The 17,967-nt window shown below is 46.1% G+C and overlaps 2 protein-coding genes across 6 annotated transcripts in view; both read left to right on the forward strand.

Moving 5' to 3' along the window:
• The window catches only part of si:ch73-138n13.1, a 57,896-nt gene extending 48,501 nt beyond the window's left edge, over positions 1–9,395 (forward strand). For both annotated transcript variants that reach the window (XM_039771714.1, XM_039771715.1), the window contains 7 exons: positions 4,943–5,061; positions 5,139–5,382; positions 5,760–5,940; positions 6,255–6,385; positions 6,992–7,122; positions 7,209–7,294; positions 8,290–9,395. In XM_039771714.1, coding sequence (XP_039627648.1) covers positions 4,943–5,061; positions 5,139–5,382; positions 5,760–5,940; positions 6,255–6,385; positions 6,992–7,122; positions 7,209–7,287 — 885 coding nt within the window. In that variant the 3' untranslated portion in view covers positions 7,288–7,294; positions 8,290–9,395. The remainder of the gene's footprint in view (positions 1–4,942; positions 5,062–5,138; positions 5,383–5,759; positions 5,941–6,254; positions 6,386–6,991; positions 7,123–7,208; positions 7,295–8,289) is intronic.
• An 82-nt stretch (positions 9,396–9,477) lies between these two features.
• Positions 9,478–16,772, forward strand: crybb3 (crystallin, beta B3). Of its 4 annotated transcripts, none has more exons than XM_039771716.1 (6): positions 9,478–9,626; positions 11,807–11,892; positions 12,163–12,281; positions 12,414–12,546; positions 14,967–15,109; positions 16,428–16,772. In XM_039771716.1, exons 1-6 carry the CDS (start codon positions 9,548–9,550, stop codon positions 16,627–16,629), a joined length of 762 nt encoding a protein of 253 aa, XP_039627650.1. In that variant the 5' UTR covers positions 9,478–9,547; the 3' UTR covers positions 16,630–16,772. The 4 variants fall into 4 exon arrangements, with proteins under 4 accessions (XP_039627650.1, XP_039627651.1, XP_039627652.1 ...); XM_039771717.1 differs by having other exon boundaries at positions 11,810–11,892; XM_039771718.1 differs by lacking the exon at positions 9,478–9,626 and adding an exon at positions 11,139–11,160 and having other exon boundaries at positions 11,810–11,892.
• The last annotated feature ends 1,195 nt before the right edge of the window (positions 16,773–17,967 follow it).

Genomic DNA, 17,967 nt, shown 5'->3' on the forward strand with positions numbered 1-17,967 from the left:
CTCTCCCTCAACATTTTGCATGGGTTGCTTTCTGGAGACTTCCTGCTCCTGTTTGTCTCAAGCTGCCAGGGACGTGGGCAGTACCCCACTGAGGGGGTAACTTACTGAACTTTGGCCATGGATTACCTGGGGGACAAGCTGGCAGTGGCACATACACATGTGGCTCACTGGATGGGGACAGTGCGGCGGTCCTTCCAGGAGGCCCTGAGCCTGGTGACGACAGCGAGCCATGAGCGAGCAGGCAATGCTGTGGTGGAGGCAGGCATAGGAGCAAGCTCATCGTTCAAGAGAGCCTCGTCTCTCCGGAGCTTTGCATCCCGCAGCCGTGACTCTTTTCGACGCTTCTCTGTGCGCAGCCAGCAGAGGCTCTCGCTGAAGAGGAGGCAAGCGGCATCAGATCCACGGGACCCTGTAAGACTGGTTGTCTGACTCACTATGCTGGTCGCTCTCTGTGTCTCCACTTCTCTGTTTGTGACCATGTCTGCCTTCTGCATGTACGTCTTTGCCGGTGTCTTACTTCCTGTCTGGTTCTCTTTACTGTCTCTTTGCAGCTCCCTCTCCCTCTCTCTCTCTCTCTCTCTCTCTCTCTCTCTCGTATTTGTAGTCTCCATTCCTTTAGAGTGTGTTGCACATCTCAACTCTGTCCCATTCATTCATCCATTCAGTTTCCTTCTCTTCTGGTCATGTCTCTTGTGTCCTTGGCCCATTCTGTCTTCTGTTTATTTCAGCGTCCATGTATCTGTCTTTTTTGTTTTTCTTGCATCTTCCTTAATTGGTATTTCAAACTTGGTTTTCACTTGTGCCTGTTACTCTTTCTGCATTTGTTTGACACTTCTCCTGTTCCTTTGATCCATTGCTAACTTGCTACCCACCTCTGTTTCCTGTGGCACACTGCCACTTGTTTCATTCATGTCTTGTGCTGTCTCACACTCAGCCTTCTACACTTGCTCCTGGCTGATTCGTGTCCTTCGCTTCCCTTGGTGTCTTCTCCCAGCATTCTCTGTTCTAAGTGTGTGTCTTCTTCTGATGGTGTCCCACTTCTTCAGTTTGCTGTTAGTGTCACGTGTGTCACGTTCTTAGATCAGTCCTAATTTACGTCACCATGCTTTTCATATGTCATCTTTACTGACTTTTACTGTGTGTCCAAGTGTCATGTTTGTCCCTTGGTGTCTCAATCTCTTTCTTACTGGCCTCTTGTATTTCACCCTGCCATTCACTTATTCAGTGTGTGTGTCTCTCAATCATTCTTGTACTCTCCAGAGTCTCACACTATATCATCTCAGTTTGTTGTTAATTTCTTCAGTGAGTGTCACCTCAGTTTCTCCCTCCATGTCTCACTTTTTCAGCATTTTCATGTTCTAGCTACTCCTTTGTACTATGGTATATTGCATCATCTTGCCTGATGCCAATATCTTATTCCTCCTCCTCCTCATTCTCCAGCATCTTTTTTCCTCTTGTTTTGCTTCTTCTCTTAGCATTTGCAAGTGTGTATTTCAGTCTTTCATTGAGTCGTTCATTTAGGGTCTCTTTATGTAACTCCTTTTCAGTCTGTCGAGCTGTTCTTTTATGTTTTGGCATCACACCCTTCTGTTCATTCCTTAAGTTCTGTCCAACTTTTATGCTATCTGTCTTCGTGCCACACTGTCCCATCCTCTAGTCTCACTCTGCTTTTGAGTAGTTCAATCAGAGTCCCCTTGAGTGACACATTTTGTGTCTATCTCTATGGGCAGCTGTACCTTTTTATATGTCTACATTTTTTTGTATTTCACCCTTGTGTTTAGTCCTTAAGGATATGTCACCTATTTTTTTCTGTCCCCAACTAATGCGGTCTTGACTTTGTGGCTTACTGTGCAACTCTACTTTTGAAAGGGGGGTCACCTTTTCCTTTATACGTCTTATTCCTTTGGTATCTCACCTGTAGGTTCACTCCTTTTCGCACGTTACACCCATTTTATTTTTGCCATTTTTCATGCTGTCTGTGTCCCACTGTTTAATTTCTTACTCACTCTTATGTGTTTTTCCCACATCTTCAGTCAGAAAATCTTCTGGTGTCTCTCATTTTACTCTGCACATGGCATGCCATTTCACACTTTTGCAGTGACTCACTTTCCACATATTTCCATGTTTCCATATCTCACAGCTCACCCCCCTGCACACTTCTTGTCCATCTCACTCTGATTTTGATTTCGTTAGTGTATTGCTTTTACATTCAGCTCTCTTCATGTCCACTTGAACCTTTGCCTCAGTCACTCACTCACTTCATGTCGCACCTTGCTGATTCTGCCAGGGGACTCCCTTTTGTTGATCTTTCTGTTTTGTTGTGACCCATTTTGTTCTGGTTGTCATAGTCTCATTGTTTTGCCATATGTCTCAATGTTTCTTTGTCCCTTCTTTGGTGTCTGCTTTCTGTTTTGTGTGTCTCACTCTGCTCATCACTCCTTTACTTGCTCTATCATTTTGCGTATCTCACCAAAACGTTTTGTGCCTCGTTGTCATCCTGATGTCTCATGGTCTGTCTCCCATATTTCTTTCTTCCCTGTATCTCACACCTGTGGTGCCTCATCACTGGGAATCTTCTAAATATCACTGTCATCCTGTGACGCCACCACTCTCATCTCAGATTATTGTCACACTCGGTACATTTCATTACTTTACTGTATCAGGGCTTCTTGTCACATCTCACTTGAGTATTGCTCAGTTGGTGCCTCTATCACACCGCCTTCGCAACATGTTTTGGCCTCCATCTTTCAGTTTTTTTCCCATTGCATTCTTCAACTTTGCTCATGTGGAATTTTAAGTCTCATTCCAGGGGTGTCTCGCTTCTTTCTGTCTCACCTTTCCAGTTATGTACCTGAGCTCTCTTGAACACATGTCCCACCAAGTACACAAGTAGATAGAAGTCATCCTAACCAGGCTTCTATTCTGTGGCACACTTGTCTTCTCGCCAGCTGTCCGATTGGTTGCATGTGACGGCATGCGCAGAGGAAGTAAGCAATAGGCACTCCTGTACTGGCAGGCCGGGGGCCTCTTGTCACATTCCGTTCCACCCTATCCATTTACCGGTCCCTCCCTGTTTTAAGTATTGGAGTATTATAGTGTTTTTTTTTCGTTTTTTTTCTTTCTTTCTTTTAATTAAGCTGCCATGGGGCAGTTGCCCACAACTCCACAGACTGGCGCTGGGCCGGCAGTGAATTCCTCTGGGCAGGGATTTCCTCAGGTCCTCTCCCAGAGCTACACTCTTCCCGCCTTTGTTTTCGCCACTTCCTTAAATGCTGTCTCCTTCCTTACAGGATCTGAGCCTGGGGGTGAGGGTGAGAGGCAGAGTGGCCAAGTATAAAACGAAAGGACCTGGGAGTGCATGGGAAGACTAGGAAACCATGAAAGAGAGACATGGGTGTCTCGGAGTGCATCTTAGGCATGGGGCAGAATTGGACACAAGATGACTCAAGAGCCAAATCCTCTGGTTTCATTTCATGTCTGATTTGACTCCTGGCTGGTTTTCTAATTCACTGGTGTTTGTGGGGGCTTTAGCTGAGCACCTGGTTTCCCCCTCTTAGTCTCCTGCTGCATCCTGACGACACAGAAGGCAAATATTTGGTTGCCTGGTTACTTGGGAGCCATAGAGACAGTGGTGCTGGCTGCTCATTCCAGAGCGAGGCCGTGCGGGGGCTGCCCTGTTGGTGGGTGCGTGTGACTCTAAGAAGCTCACTCTGTTACATAGGCCTGCACTAGTATGAAGTGGGGTGCCACACATGCTCACACATCGTAGGTACAAGAAGGAAGATCAACCAGGTTGTCTGGGGTGTCCACTACATTGTGGACACCAAGGCACCCATGGCATGTGCCTCAGTGGCCACATGTTTGTGTTTATATGGCAGTAGTGTCCAAATGTCCAGAATTATTTTCTTGATATGGTACCAGGGTGTCCATGGTATGTCCTTCAGCAGCCATATCCCAGTCTCAATGCTGAATTTCTGCAGCAGTGCTAGAGGCCGTCCATAAAGAATGTGTTGTGGTGCCCATGGTGAGTACATCAGTGGGTACATTTTTATGTCCATGCAGCAGTGCCATACTGGCCATAATGAATTAGTCGGTGTCTATCTGTTTGTCTGTGGTGGGGCTGGGGCGCCATGGAGATCAATTTGTGTCACTGTGGCAGTCCCTAAATGTATGTTTGGTGGTTATGCCAACTCCTAATCGCCACATTTGTTTGTTGAATATTTTCAGCAGTTTAATGATGTCTGCAGTGAATCTGTCTTGTGTTGCCGGGGTGCCATTTTAGATTTCTTGGTGGCAACATTCTGATGATCATTATGAATCTCTGTCAGTAGCAAGCCATCTGTATTATGTTTGATAGTGGCCATGCTCACTTTTGGTGATGCGTAATACTGTTGCTTTTGAATCTTAGTAGCAGTTTTAAGCTGTTCATATTAAAATTATCATTAGTGCTAATTCCTAGTGCCTCACTGGCCAAATTTTGGTTTTCATATTGAACTTGTGCAACACTGTCAAGCTATCCATACTGCATTTGCCAGTTGTGGTAACAGGGTGCCAATTGTGAATCTCTTGAGCAGCCTCATTATAATAACTCTATGACAGTGCTAGGCCATACATAATAAATGTGTATTCGTTCATATACAAAGTGCATCAGTGTCCATGTTGAATCTCTGCAGTGCTGCCAAGCTATTCGTAAGAAATGAGTCTGTGGGGCCAGGGTGGCTGTCCCAGCTTTTAGTGGCTAATTTATGATTTTCTTAGTGAATCTCTATCTCAGTACTAGGCTGTCTACCGTCAATGTGCCAATAAGCTTCTTCTGCAGCAATGTTAGGCTATAGAGAGTATCACTAGCATGGTGACCAAGGCAAGATGTTCTGATGGCATCCAGAGTTAACATGGAAAGGTGACCTCTTGTCATGCATTTGTCCATTCTTTGTACGTACAGGAGCAGCTGAGGCAGTGCATTTCCAAGCAGAGCCCAGAGCACAAAGACACAGACACTCTTGTGCAGGAAACCGAAAGTCAGTATGGAACGTGGGACACTGGCCTGCACAGTGAGGAGAGGTGAGTGCAGGGAACAGATGTTGGCAAAGGGGAGAGTGACTGATGTGAAGTTTATCTCAAATGTGTTTTGTTGCCAGCCTCACTCCAGTCTCGCCGACCACCAGCAGCAGCGCCAGCACATCTCAACAGAAACCGGTTTTGCACAACACTCCTTCCTCAACCTCCTCACAAACCGATTGGATCTTGGATCCGGGGAAGGAAACCCACATACCAACGCCTCAAAGCCCCAGTCTGGACCACGATTTGGTTGATGGGCCAGATCCAGCACTCGTCCTGTCTCCTGGCTTGCAGGCAGACGTCACAGAGCTGTCCTTCCCTGAAGTGAGTTCATTTAGATCCTGGGGTTTTCAATAGGGTGGCAGAGGTGGGTGCCAGCGGTCACAGTAGCACAAGCACCTGGTCTTAAGAGGTTTTGTCCCAGACTGCCATGTGGCATAACCATTTACACCCTCCAGCCCTCTGGAATAATAAATGAGGAAATAAGTAGATTCAATTAACTTAAAGGCCACCTCCCATAATCACAATCCTTTGTCACTTTTTAAAATGTATTCCATCCCCTAATCATTTAAGGTCTCTCTATAACCTAGAGGCATTCCCTCTCTTTAACCCAGACAATGTTCTCAATGCTGTAGAATGTAAAGATCCCTCAAAATACGTGTCTCTGCCACACTGACAGTGTCCCCTGTTCCTCCATGCAGAGAGTTGTATCTCTCCTTGACTCCAGTGCCCAGAAGAACCGTGCTCAGCTCAGTAAGAAAAGGAGCCGCCGTACTCTACCTTCCCGCTCGGTGAGGCGCAGTGGGGTGCCAGCAGGTGCGGATCGCTTGTCCATCCTCCCGGAGCAGGGCAGTGACAACTGGATGTTTAAGGACTCAACAGGTAGCTATGAGCAGTGTACAGTAAAACCTTTCATGGCTTTCATTATTAATCATAGGGCCTGTCAAAGTGAACCTGTCTTTTGATTGTCTCTTTCATTGACCCCGCTTCATTAAGCCTCAGTGAATTGCCTGACACTTTTTTTTTTTTTACTGATCATCTCCTTCAGTTTCTGGTGAAGTGCTTGACATTTCTGTCCATCTTGACTTTCAGAGGATGCCCTGTGTGGTACATGGGCCCCCTCTACTGGATGTGTGCTGTAACTGGGGGGAAAAAGTAAAGAATTCTTCTCTATCTGTTTTCTTCGTACTCTGCAGAGGAGAAGGTCACAACAGTGAAACTGACAGACTCTGAGGACGAAGAGCATCCAAGACAGGTGGAACGGTCACCCCACTCACACTCCCAGCGTGTCCCTGTTTTTCCAGTAATGGACCCTTCGTCTCTCAAGGTAGATACCTGGATGGTGACATTGTCTCATTTTGGGCTGTGAAAAAACATGTGCAACAACGATTTTTTTATTCTGCCTTTTCCATACTTGTTTGCTTTGGCCTTTTCATTTTGGGGGCACTAGTGCAACAGATTTTGTACACAGTTAAATATAACTTTATACTTTATTAAGAACATAAGACATGTCACAAATGTGAGGACACTAGTAGTACTTGAGGCTTGGGAACCTTCTCACCAGTTAACTACATGGCTTTACTTGCCATCACCACGAAGAGCCAGTAGGTGTAAACTAATTCTAATCTTACACAGACCCCATGGGAATTAGCAGTGTGTCTGTGCTTTATCCTCTAAAACACTTTGCCCATCCCTAGTCACTACCATCCTTTACCTTCAGCTTTCCATGACCTTTTTTTTTTTTAATTTATATGGCATACTATTGCTGCCTAGTAGCTGGAATTCTCACTCTGGCCATCTAGATCATAAGGAGGTGGTCCCCAAATTGTTTGCCAGTGCCTACACTCCTCATTGACCCAGTGTGTATTGTGCCTATCCTATATTTTCTTACACCCATGTGCACATTTGTCGTTGTTTTACCTGTGTGTCCCAGGTTCCGCTGAGAAAGAGGCCAGACTCAGATGGTTCAAGTGACAGCCCTGCTTCATCCCATCTTGCCAGGTCCCCCAAATCGCACTTCTCCCATGGGGCTCGAGTTCTGCCACCAGCTGGCGGGGATGCTGGGTAAGTTTTCAAAAACAGACTACCTCTGGTTGATTTTTCCTTTGACATCCTGCAACACAAATAATATTTGTTCCTTTTCACTTCAGGTCTGCAGAACAATCTCCACAGTGGCTTAAGGAGCTGAAAAACAAATCAAGGCTGAGTCAGTACGAGAATAACCCATGAGGTTCAGGTACGAAACACCTACAAGTAAGCCTATTGTAATTTCTGCTTCTTTGGGAGCTCAGCTAGCCATTATGGTGGGCTCCTTATAATAGACAGGTATGGACAACCTCTCTTCCAAGGTGCATATCATTGTTGTGGTGCTGCATTTGGTGACCATGGCTAGGATGTAAAAAATTGGTGGACAGTTGGATACAGTGTGAAGTCAGAGAACCATTAACACATGGTATAGGTTGCCTAGTAGTGTAGTTGACAGTAGGAGTTTAGGTACTGTCAAAGCCAGACACAAATGTGGCATACTTTGATGCACACTAATGTCCTTACTCATGCAGGGATAATTTTTAAAGCTGCTAAATTAACATGGATCTCGGTGGAATGTGGAAGGAACATCCAAGTACCTGGAGGCAGACCCCTGGAGAGCTGAAGTTAAAACCCATCTGTTTATGACTCTATTGTTTGGTTTCTTTTGAACAAGTTAGAGGGATTAAAGGTAGATTCTGTAAGCCCTCCACACCAGGTGGTCCTTTTTGGTATACTGTATTTCTGCTTACACTTTGACCTGTATCTGTTTATATGGGGAGCCCTCACATAAAGATGAAAACTAGTTTAGTGGCTCTATTTTCTAATGTAGAATTTTAAAACCTCCTCCCCATACAAACTGAGCCTACACTCAGGTACACAATCCCATTCAATAGGGTCCCAGATTTGGGTCAGTGTGAAAATAAAGGGTTCTATTTCATAAGCATGTTGTAAAATAGGATAAGGGGACTTTGAAATACTTAAACAAAGCCATGCTGACACAGTAAGTGTGGTATCCTGTCAATTGGATAGCCACTGGTGTTCTCATCAAGTTAAGGAGGGTGGTGCTCATTGCCATTTAGGGCTCAGTGACCGCTACCGGTGCACTATGTTCAATCTACCTCTTGTACCATCTGCACTGGGGTATGTTTGGTTGTTGGTACCTCGTATCCCACCCTGATGCCTCTATCTCCTTGTTTCTTTCAGGACTGTGCTTGAGGGAGATGAAGAGGAGGAGGAGGATGCTGTATGGAAGCCTTAATCTTTGCCCCAGAAATGTTTACCAAGCCTTGGCTGCTATGTGCGCGGTGCCTTCAGGAGCATATGGCTGGCTGCTGGAGCGGCCATGTGTGCCCAGCGTAATCAATCTCCAGATGTACTATTTTGCTAGTTAGTTTATGGCCACTTTATGCACTTCAGCAGGGTGGGATTTTTTTTTTCTTCTTTTCCCTGAAGGTCAGGGTCCTGATCATGTTCCCCACTCCCATGACCCCTTTTTCTCCCAGGGAATCCTCGCCACTGAATGTGTCTAGTATGAACAGCCGCTCGTCAGTGAGGAGCCTCCATTTTCTGTCTTTTTTTTTTTTAAACTTTTATTTCATTTTATGTGAATGCTTGGCACAGAACAAAAGACAAACTCTAATGATCAAAAAGCACTGGCTACCTACAACAAAGAGGTGGACCCCACACTGGTTGTGCTCCGTGTTGGTTGTTTTTGCGGGTGGCATTTGCCCTTTGAAATCCTTAAGGAAAGAAGGACCTGATAAGCAATAATGACTGATGACCCAGCACCCCCTGCCCGTCACCATGAGGCAAATGCAGTCTTGACAGTCAAATGCCCAACCACATTTGTTTAGAAAAAGGGGAGTTAGCAGGCAGGCAGGCTCCTCACAATACCAGCCTGATTTATGCGTGTCTGCCCATTTGCAGTTCAATGTCCAAGTGAAGGGCAATTGGATGCTGGTTGGGCCAGCCTGGCCTCACTTAAGTGTTTGGGGGGAGTCTTTGCCATCTCTGCCCTGCTGGTTTGGGATAATGCACTTCACTTCTTGAACCTGTGGCCGGGTGGCTTTGGCAAGAAAGCAACTGTCAAAGTAAAAGAAGTTCTGGAACGCAGCATCTGTCTGTCTCTCTTTTTTTATCATGTTATCTTTTATGTATTTTTATTTTTTTGCTCATTCATTTTTGTTCCTTTAGGTTTTTTTTTTTAATTTTTTTTTTTAATGTTTTTATTTGGAAGTGGTGATTCACATGCCACTATCATCAAAATGCCACACTTCTATCAGATTTTTCTTAATAAATTTTAAATCATGTGAAATGTTGCAAGCCTGTCATTTGGTGGGCAGCGGGCGGGCACAGTGACATTTAGTGTGTTGAGTTGTTGCATGGCAAAGGGCCACATAGGTAGCTTTGGAATTGGGGTCTTGTCATCACAGTGAAGCATGACAGCGACACACCCACTGAGATGAGATGGGCATACAAGGAACTCCCCCACACCCAAACAGATTCTAAAAGCTGGCATGTGGGTCAGTTTTCTTACAAAGGTAAGTTTTTTTTTCTGTTGGTGAATTAGCAGAAACCTTTGGGATGCCACATAGCCAGGGTTGCTGTAAAGGGCTCACATGAGCACTGGCACAGTGAATTGTAAAGTGGCTTGTGCCCCACACAAAAGGTAGTAGAAAATGTAAAGGGAGCAGCATGATAGAGTTTTAAACAATCCTCATAAGGACTGGCATTAACTCTGAAGGGAGACCTTTCAGGGTGATATTATTGTGAAGTGGGGAACTACTCAGACTGCTTTTGGATTCAGGTGCCTGGTAGAGACTTTTGGGCTGCCATGCACAGCAGTGTTGCTACCCACACAAAGATTGGCTATTAAAGGTGCCAACCGAAATTTAAAAGTGCCACAAGAGGCAGTGTTTTGTTGAAGCACGTGTAACCTGCACCAACGATGGCATCAGATCTGAGAGGTGACATGAATAAAGGTGTATGAGACTCCTACCAAACTGGGGCACCATGGTGGGTGGCGGTGTGTGTATGTGCAAACTGCCTACAGACTGGAGTGCCATATTGGTCCCTCCTAGTGTTTGACTAACTGAAAGATTTACATTGGCTCCCAGGGATACCACACTGGGTGGAGTGTGAAGGTGTGTGCTCACATAAAGACTGGTATACACTCTTTAAGGTGCCAAATGGAAAGGTTTGTCACAATTAATTAAAATTTTTTCTAGCAGGCCCTGCTCAGTTCTGCCAGTCCTTGACTGGTAGATTTTGACCTTCCATTTCATGCAGGAGATGTGGATTAGGAGCCAGCAACCACAGCTACTCTATAAAAGGAGCAAGAAAAGAAGAGTATCCTTTTCCCCAAAATGGAAGCTTTCTCTAAAATGTTATTCATTAGATCCTGCCATAATTTAAAAATGTTTTGAACAGATCCTGTATGTGAGATTTTTTTTTTTTTTTGCCAATTTTAACTAATACGTCAGTTACCCACTAACTTAAGAGTGATGGAGTGGGATTCTCCCAGTTGAGCAAGATAAGTCTACGTGCTAGTAGTGAGGTAAAGGCAGTTACAGTTTGTCGTTCTCTTGTGCTTGCTTTGAATTTAAAAAAAAAAAAAAGTGTGCCACAATTCTCATATGGTGAGCAGAGTCTTGCCCATTCCTTCACTCCCGTTGACATCTAGAGGAGGCTGAACACAAAATCTGACTGTGTCCAAGTCTAAAAACTGGCACAACGAAGAGCACAAAGTGACCACCCCAGAAAACCTGCTGACTGGGCTTTTCTCCCAAGTCCCTGGCATGGGTGCCAGCAGCGAATGTGCTGAAGCGAAACTTCTCTGTCTAATCTGTTTGTTGGCAGGGTATGCAGAGAGGCAGGCCAGGCAGCTGGGCAGCAATGCCAGGCTACTATTGAGAGCCAGTGTGGTGGACACAATGTATCTGACAGACTTGCTGTATCAACAGGTCCTTGTTCTGCTGCAGTGGTCAGAAATAATGAATAAATAGCCCCCCGAAAGCCGAAGGCCAGTATACGGCAGTAGCAGTGAGGTGCTTGGACACTTAGGAAGAGCAGCAGGTACTGGTGCCACTTACCTGTCTCTGCCACCATATTATCGAAAGCTCTTTGTCAGGGGCCGGGGTGCATAATGCAGAGCTATTGGTTAAGGAGGCCTAAAACTGGCCAGCCTGTCTGTGAATCCAGCTGGCAAATGCTAAAGGGCATTAGGAGTGGTTTTGGGTCTGCGCCATTTTCCCTGCTGACATATCAAGTATGGTCAGGGTTATCAGCTCACCACCAAGTCTGGGAAGTACTGCAGACCTCCAGCTTTATCCTGGTACCCAAACAGTTCTTGGCCAGCAGCTTTATAGTATGCCAGTGACTGGATGGCATATTTAGAGAGGAGTCTGCTGTGGTCTTTTGGTTCTTGTTAGTAGCTGCATAGCGCTGTAAAGTGCCAGGTATCCGTTACCTGGGCACAGGACTCATTTATGGATGGCAGCTGAGTGGGTTATTCCTCTGTCTCCTCCATCTCTGCTCCACTCTTGAATATGCCAATGTCTTCAGCTAGGGCACTCCACTCCGGCCCTGATATACTTTATTCCCTGAGCTCTCCGCGCTTGAACACACTCGGGGGTAACTGATCCAGGTCTGGGGAAGTGATGTCAGCCCTGCCAACTGCCCTTGCTGCTCATCTGTAATTTCAACTGTTTTTTTTTTCTAGCAGACTTCATCATGAGCGAACCTCAAAGTGTTCCCGAGCAGATGGCAGCAGGGAAGAGCCAAGGAGGAGCAGGTGGGAGCTATAAGGTGAGAGGGAAGGGATGTCAGCTGGGGCTCACACAATTGTGGTGTGGCATTTTGGGTGAGGTGCAATTCTCACTGTGGTCACATGTGACTCTCTGGTGAAAGGGGTAGGGGTAAGCATAAGTGGGCACTCATGCCTACCCAGACAACATCCACCTACCCCATTCACTTCTTCCTGTCCTGTCCTGTCCATACCCTCTTATCCTGCCCAGGTCTCTTGCCCACATTCTTCCCTCCTCTCTCATGTCTTGCCAACTCTGTCTTTCCTTCTAGGCTGTAGTTTTTGAACTTGAGAACTTCCAGGGCCGGAAGATGGAACTCTCGGCCGAATGTAAGGATCTGTGCGAGAAAGGCTTTGAGAAAGTGGGCTCTGTCCTCATCGAGTCTGGTCCGTGAGTATGCCGATGGGGAGTCAATTGGGAAAGGGGACACAATTGCCGATTTCTACAGTTTCCCCTAGATGGCCGTGTGCGTTTCTCTCTCTCTTGCCTTCACTCTGCCCTTTTTCATTTCTTTTTATGCAGATGGGTGGGATTTGAGCGCCAGGCCTTTGGTGGAGAGCAGTTTGTTCTGGAGAAAGGTGAATACCCTCGATGGGACACGTGGTCCAACAGCCAGGCTAATTACAGCCTCATGTCCCTCCATCCCCTGAGAGTGGTAAGTGGGTGCAGGCACCTTTGCCAGATTACACTCCATCTGTTGAATGCGTGTCAAGAAGGACATCTCCACATTTCTCACTGGCTGCGCCAGGCAGATCCTCGCCCAAGCATGAAATGCCTCGTACTCATCAGCTTTGCCCAGGTGTCATTGGCACGTGATGTGGAGCTGACCGCTGCCAGCCTGCCCGCCCAAACACGCCTCACAAAACCAGAGAGCTGGGCTCAGAGCACCAAGTGTGTTTCAAAAATGTTGTCTCCTGTTGGTGAAGATGTGAGAAGCTGAATCAGGATGCAAACATCTATACCTGTTAAGTGGGACTGCCTGGACAACCCTGATAGCAAGGTTTGCCTGGTGTGGGCTCTGCCAGACAAGGAGCATGGGTCTACACAAATATGAGTAATGCATCAATCAAAGAGATTCGAGACCTTGTGAGCATCTGGTCCTCTTCATTCAGTTACAGTGACAGCGTGAAGACAACATGCATGTGTGTGGTCAGTTAAGCAGGACATGGCAACTCGGGCCTGTTCAGCATTAGAATGGGAGCAACCAAACTTTGAAGACCTTGTGGAAACGTGGAATGTGGAACTGGAGGTAAGTCAAGCGGGATGTGGCCTGTCCAGGCTATGAAGTTTAGATTGAAGTCGGCTCAAGCAGGTAGTCAAGTGATGGTAAAGGTAAGAGCAACTAGAGCTGGGCTAATTAATATTCATTGAATATAAGTGGCCACCCAGGCCTGCTCAGGTTAGAATCAGGTCATTGGTATTAGTAAGTGTTGATATCAGTCAACCACTGATCAATCAAACCTGAAAGAGGTCAGGCAAGAAATGACCACCCAGGCCAGGTCAAATTTGAAGTACATCACTCTGACCCATTAATTAAAGATATCTGTGCTAACATGCGGCCCAACATTTATTAGTGAGTCAACAACCGGTCAGCTGGAAACTCCAATAAGGTGGGGTCACTCTAGTAAATTTGTACTAAGATGTAACCCACCGCTTCTTTTAGCCGAACAAGGCCTGATGAGTTTGAAGCCTTTAGGTTATCTGGTGAAGTAACCAGCTTTGCTAGTTCTTGGAATGACCACCCAAACCCTGTGATCCTCAGTCAGTAACCAAGGAAATGGGAACAAAGTGTGACACAATGCAACTTGGTATTTCAAGGTAAGCTGGATTTGGTGGTCCTCATCATCCTGACTGATTACTGAAGAACAGAAGGAAAGCAACAAAGTCTGGAAGAAGTCTGACCAGCTAAACCGCTTGTGTCACCATCCAGCTGAAGACTACCAGCCAAATAACGTCTGACGGTCCAGTGTGTAATCACTGGGATGTTGTGATTGGCCAGCAGGCTAATATGGTATAATTGGATAGAAAATGGTCAGTCCAAGGAGACAAGAGGAAGAGTACACCAGAAGAATTGCCATTTATACATGGAGTACACAGAACAAAATGACCAAAACCAAAGCTTTAAGCAAGCATTGAAGAACATGGCAGACCCTTACTTCCAAAATGGCACTACAGTGGTGTCACCAATGGAACATCACATTTTCACCATGATAATAAAATCGACAAGTAAAATGTTAATACAAAAAGGAGTACTTACAGGGGTGGTCTTAGTCAAGCTGTCTAGTTGCCTAAAATTCCTGGTTAACCAATGCTGAATGACTTTGGTGTTCTTAGGGGACAACCTTTACTCATTCAGGTGTTGCTTCAGAACTAGTTTGGGTGGTCATCCCACCTTGGACCATGCTGACCTCCCTACCTACCCAGGATGGAGGATCAGTGAAGAGATTTGTGCCCCCAAACCAATCTGAATGTCAGTAACATTGTGATCAAGAAAACCAGCTTGGTTGTACTTCGGAGAAGCCGAACAGGACATGAACCACTGGTCCACCTCGAGCATCGAGGCCAAGCTTGTCCAAGTTGGGATGTCTCACAGCATGTAGGCTCCATAAACTTGTCTTTGAATCCTTTATTGATATAACTTTGGCATGGTGTGCTCAAGTTGGGGGTGTTCAAGTGCTTCTGTTGTTCCACCTGAATAGGTGGTACTTCCACAACTGAGCCTTAAAATGTCCAAGGTCTGTGTGAGGACAAGTCTGGAGGACACCAGATGGAGAGGCGTACAAGATGACAGACTTGACTTTTCTTGACGTGGAGGAGGCTTGGTGAGGTAACCACTTGAAGATGGGCTTACCTGGTGAGGAGGCTTGGATGTCCACAATGGTGTGGAGATCAGCTGGCTGTCTGAGTGAGAGGGCAGAGAGATGCTCAGTCATTCCCTGTGGGCATAGTTTGACCTGGCATACAAACGTCACCTGGGCTTGGGTGCAGATTGCCCTACTGCTGGGTGTGATCCTCCGCTGTCCCAGTGTGCCACATGATGACTTGACTCTCTTTTGGCTCTCCCTTCTATTTTAGGACAGTGCAGAACACAAAATCCACCTCTTTGAGAACGCTGGTTACAATGGGCGCAAGATGGAGATCGTGGATGATGATGTGCCCAGCCTGTGGGCACACGGCTTCCAGGACCGTGTGGCCAGCATCAAAGTACTGAATGGAACGTAAGGGTGTTTTACTCTATACTTACCAGGGTGGACTACACATCAGTATAGGAGAATTCTGTGTTGTGTACTAGCTAGAAGTGGGCAATAGGTACCCCTGATGGGCAACTCAAACACACATCTTTTAAGGGTTTTTTTTTTTAATAAGTGGAGTGGCAGGTGGGGGAGGCGGGTGGTTTGTTAGGATGGTCAGTGTGCAGAATGAGGGTAAGGCTGTGAAGATTTTCACGTTGGGGGTCTGGGGTTTGGAGGGAGGGAGGGCAGAATGGTGGGGTCTAGAGAGCTCCTAACCATGTTGTCAGTGAGGGTCTGATCAATTATGTAGGTATCAGGGGGGCTGTTATTTAGTTATGCTTCAGCTGTTGGACTGGTGAGCTGAGTTGTACTACTTAAGGTATTCGGGATTGAGTAGCTGGCACCTCGTAAAGTGGTATATAGGCCAGTTGTTAATGAGTCATGGGGTTAATGCTGAGTGAAGTGCAGAGGGCTCGGTGGGCTGGGGCAGTTTTTATTTACCTTGACTCTGTGTCAGGGTGCAATTACAGGAGATATTTATGTGTATGTTGGGCTCTTAGGGATGGACATGTGCTCCCGGTGTAGTGTTTAGTCAACAGCTCTGGGTGTCCAGTTCTTCATTACTAAGCGCTCTGAGGTTCAGGTGGCAGGGTAGTGCCACCACTCGCTTGCTGATGTTTAAGATATGCTCTTCAGGGTGGTTGACTTTTTTAATTCGGTTTAAAAGTCTTCTTCACACTGATCGTCCAGTGGACTGCCCACGTCTGTCTACTCGGGTGTTCTGGTTGGCTGGTATTTAATCATTTAGGTGTTCTGGTTGGTCAGTCCTTAAATGCTCAAGCCTTCTGGTTGGCCTGTATTTAATCACTCCAGCATTGTGGTTGGTCAAGGCATAATTGTGAAGGTGTTTGTGCTTTTTGATGTCTAACTAGCTGATGATCAGTTACTCAGGTGTTCTGGTTGATTGATGCTTAACAGTACAGGTGTCCTGGTTTGCTGATGTTTAATCAGTCGGATGTCCTTGTTGGTTGATGTTTAATTATACAGGTGTCCTAGTGGTTTGGCGTTTGCTTACCCTGGTGTTCATTTTTTGGGATGTGTTCTGGCTTGCTTAGTTCTTTGAGATTTTCTGATGTTTCAGTGACTGAGACCTTTGATAAAGGTGTTTCCTGGGGAGGTCTAATGTTTGTTTGGCTGCCAAGTGGGTGGGTTTTGGGGTGCTTATCTTCTGGTCTTTTTAGAGTGTTGTGTGTTTAGGAGACGCTGTCCCTCATTAATGGATTTCCTTGTCACTTCCGCACAGCTGGGTAGGCTACATGTACCCTGGATATCGAGGCCGCCAGTTTGTCTTTGAGAAGGGGGAGTTCAAGCATTGGAATGACTGGGAAGCCAACCTGCCTCAGATCCAGTCGATCCGGCGTGTGCGTGACATGCAGTGGCACAAACGTGGCTGCTTCCAGCTGCCTGCCACGCCTGCTGTCCCTGCGGCCGTCGGGAGCAGCTGAAGGAGAGCACTGCCGGCCAGCAGTCACTCGGACTCCGCTAAAGCCAGCAAAGCCACGAAGAAACGGCGGATGCACCAATGACCCGGTCCTAGCGTCCAGTGATAATGTCCATGTACTACCCTCTTAATAAAGAGTAAGACCCATACTCAAGTGTGACTGAGAGCTTCATGTGTGTTTGTAGTGGGGTTTGATATTGGGGTGTTTGTTATCCACACCATATCTGCCGTCTTCATCCCACAAGCCTAAAATCTTCACTACGTGCTGACATCTGATACTTTGAGCAAGAAGGAGCCATCTGGCTGGTAAGTTCAGGTGACCATTAACAGTAATGGAGTAAGGCCCTTCAGGAACCTCAGCTCTTTACTAAGCCCCTAGGGTCTTGGCCACTAAGCCGCCTCTCTGCAGTCCCTCCAGCATGACCAAGAGCTCCCAGGTGGCTGAAAACAAAGCCGACACCCTCCTTGAATGGGCCCTCCACTTTAATCTGCCTTTGTAGTTGTACAGAATGGGAGAATTCTTCCAACTGCAAACTTAACAAATAAAATGCACACATACACACATTGTCTCTAAAATGGGTGTATAATGGAAAGGTCCTGACTGGAAAAACTGAGAGTGGCACCAAAAGAGGCCTGAAGTGAAAAGTGAAGTTGGGATTACTCAATTACCTGCCTCATAGTTATATGGGGTCTTCTTATCTGTTTATTAGTTATATAGCGCCCTGTCTATTATATAGTGACTATCATATAAGGTTCTCGTGTTCAGTCCTGAAGACCAGCATAGTGAGATGACTGACTGGGAAACTGGCTAATGCAAATGCCAGTGGGCCCCCCAGCACTGAGCTTGAGAGCCACTGATGTAATGGGCAGCCCATTTCATAACTGTGTATTATATAGTGCCTTTGCTAGCTCTCTCTGTGGTGTTTTCTATTTATATAACACATTATCTATCTGTTATATAGAACCCTTCATATTGATTTAGCTATTGTACAGCACTAGAGTTTTACTGCTCTGTGCTGTATGATGGTTTGCACCTTTGTCTAAACTAAATCCACAAGTTATCCTTGGTGTTATCTGTGAAGTTGGTCCCATGTGTCCTTTTGAATGTGTGGTGAGCTCATTCCTCATCATTAAATCCCCTTGGTGGGTTAGTTTTTGCCAGTAGGGTTGTGAAAACTTTGCAGGTAGACCATTCAGACAGATAAGGCATGGCACAAACATCCCCTCAATTAAGCACCTATTTCAATAATCACATTTTATACTATATAGCGCCTTTCTATTGAAACCCCGTTCTAAAGGTGCATTATGATTATGGACCAATCGTTTCCTTGTTTTCGAAAAT

This window comes from Polypterus senegalus, chromosome 12, assembly GCF_016835505.1.
Source record: "Polypterus senegalus isolate Bchr_013 chromosome 12, ASM1683550v1, whole genome shotgun sequence".
NCBI classification, from domain to species: Eukaryota; Metazoa; Chordata; class Cladistia; order Polypteriformes; family Polypteridae; genus Polypterus; species Polypterus senegalus.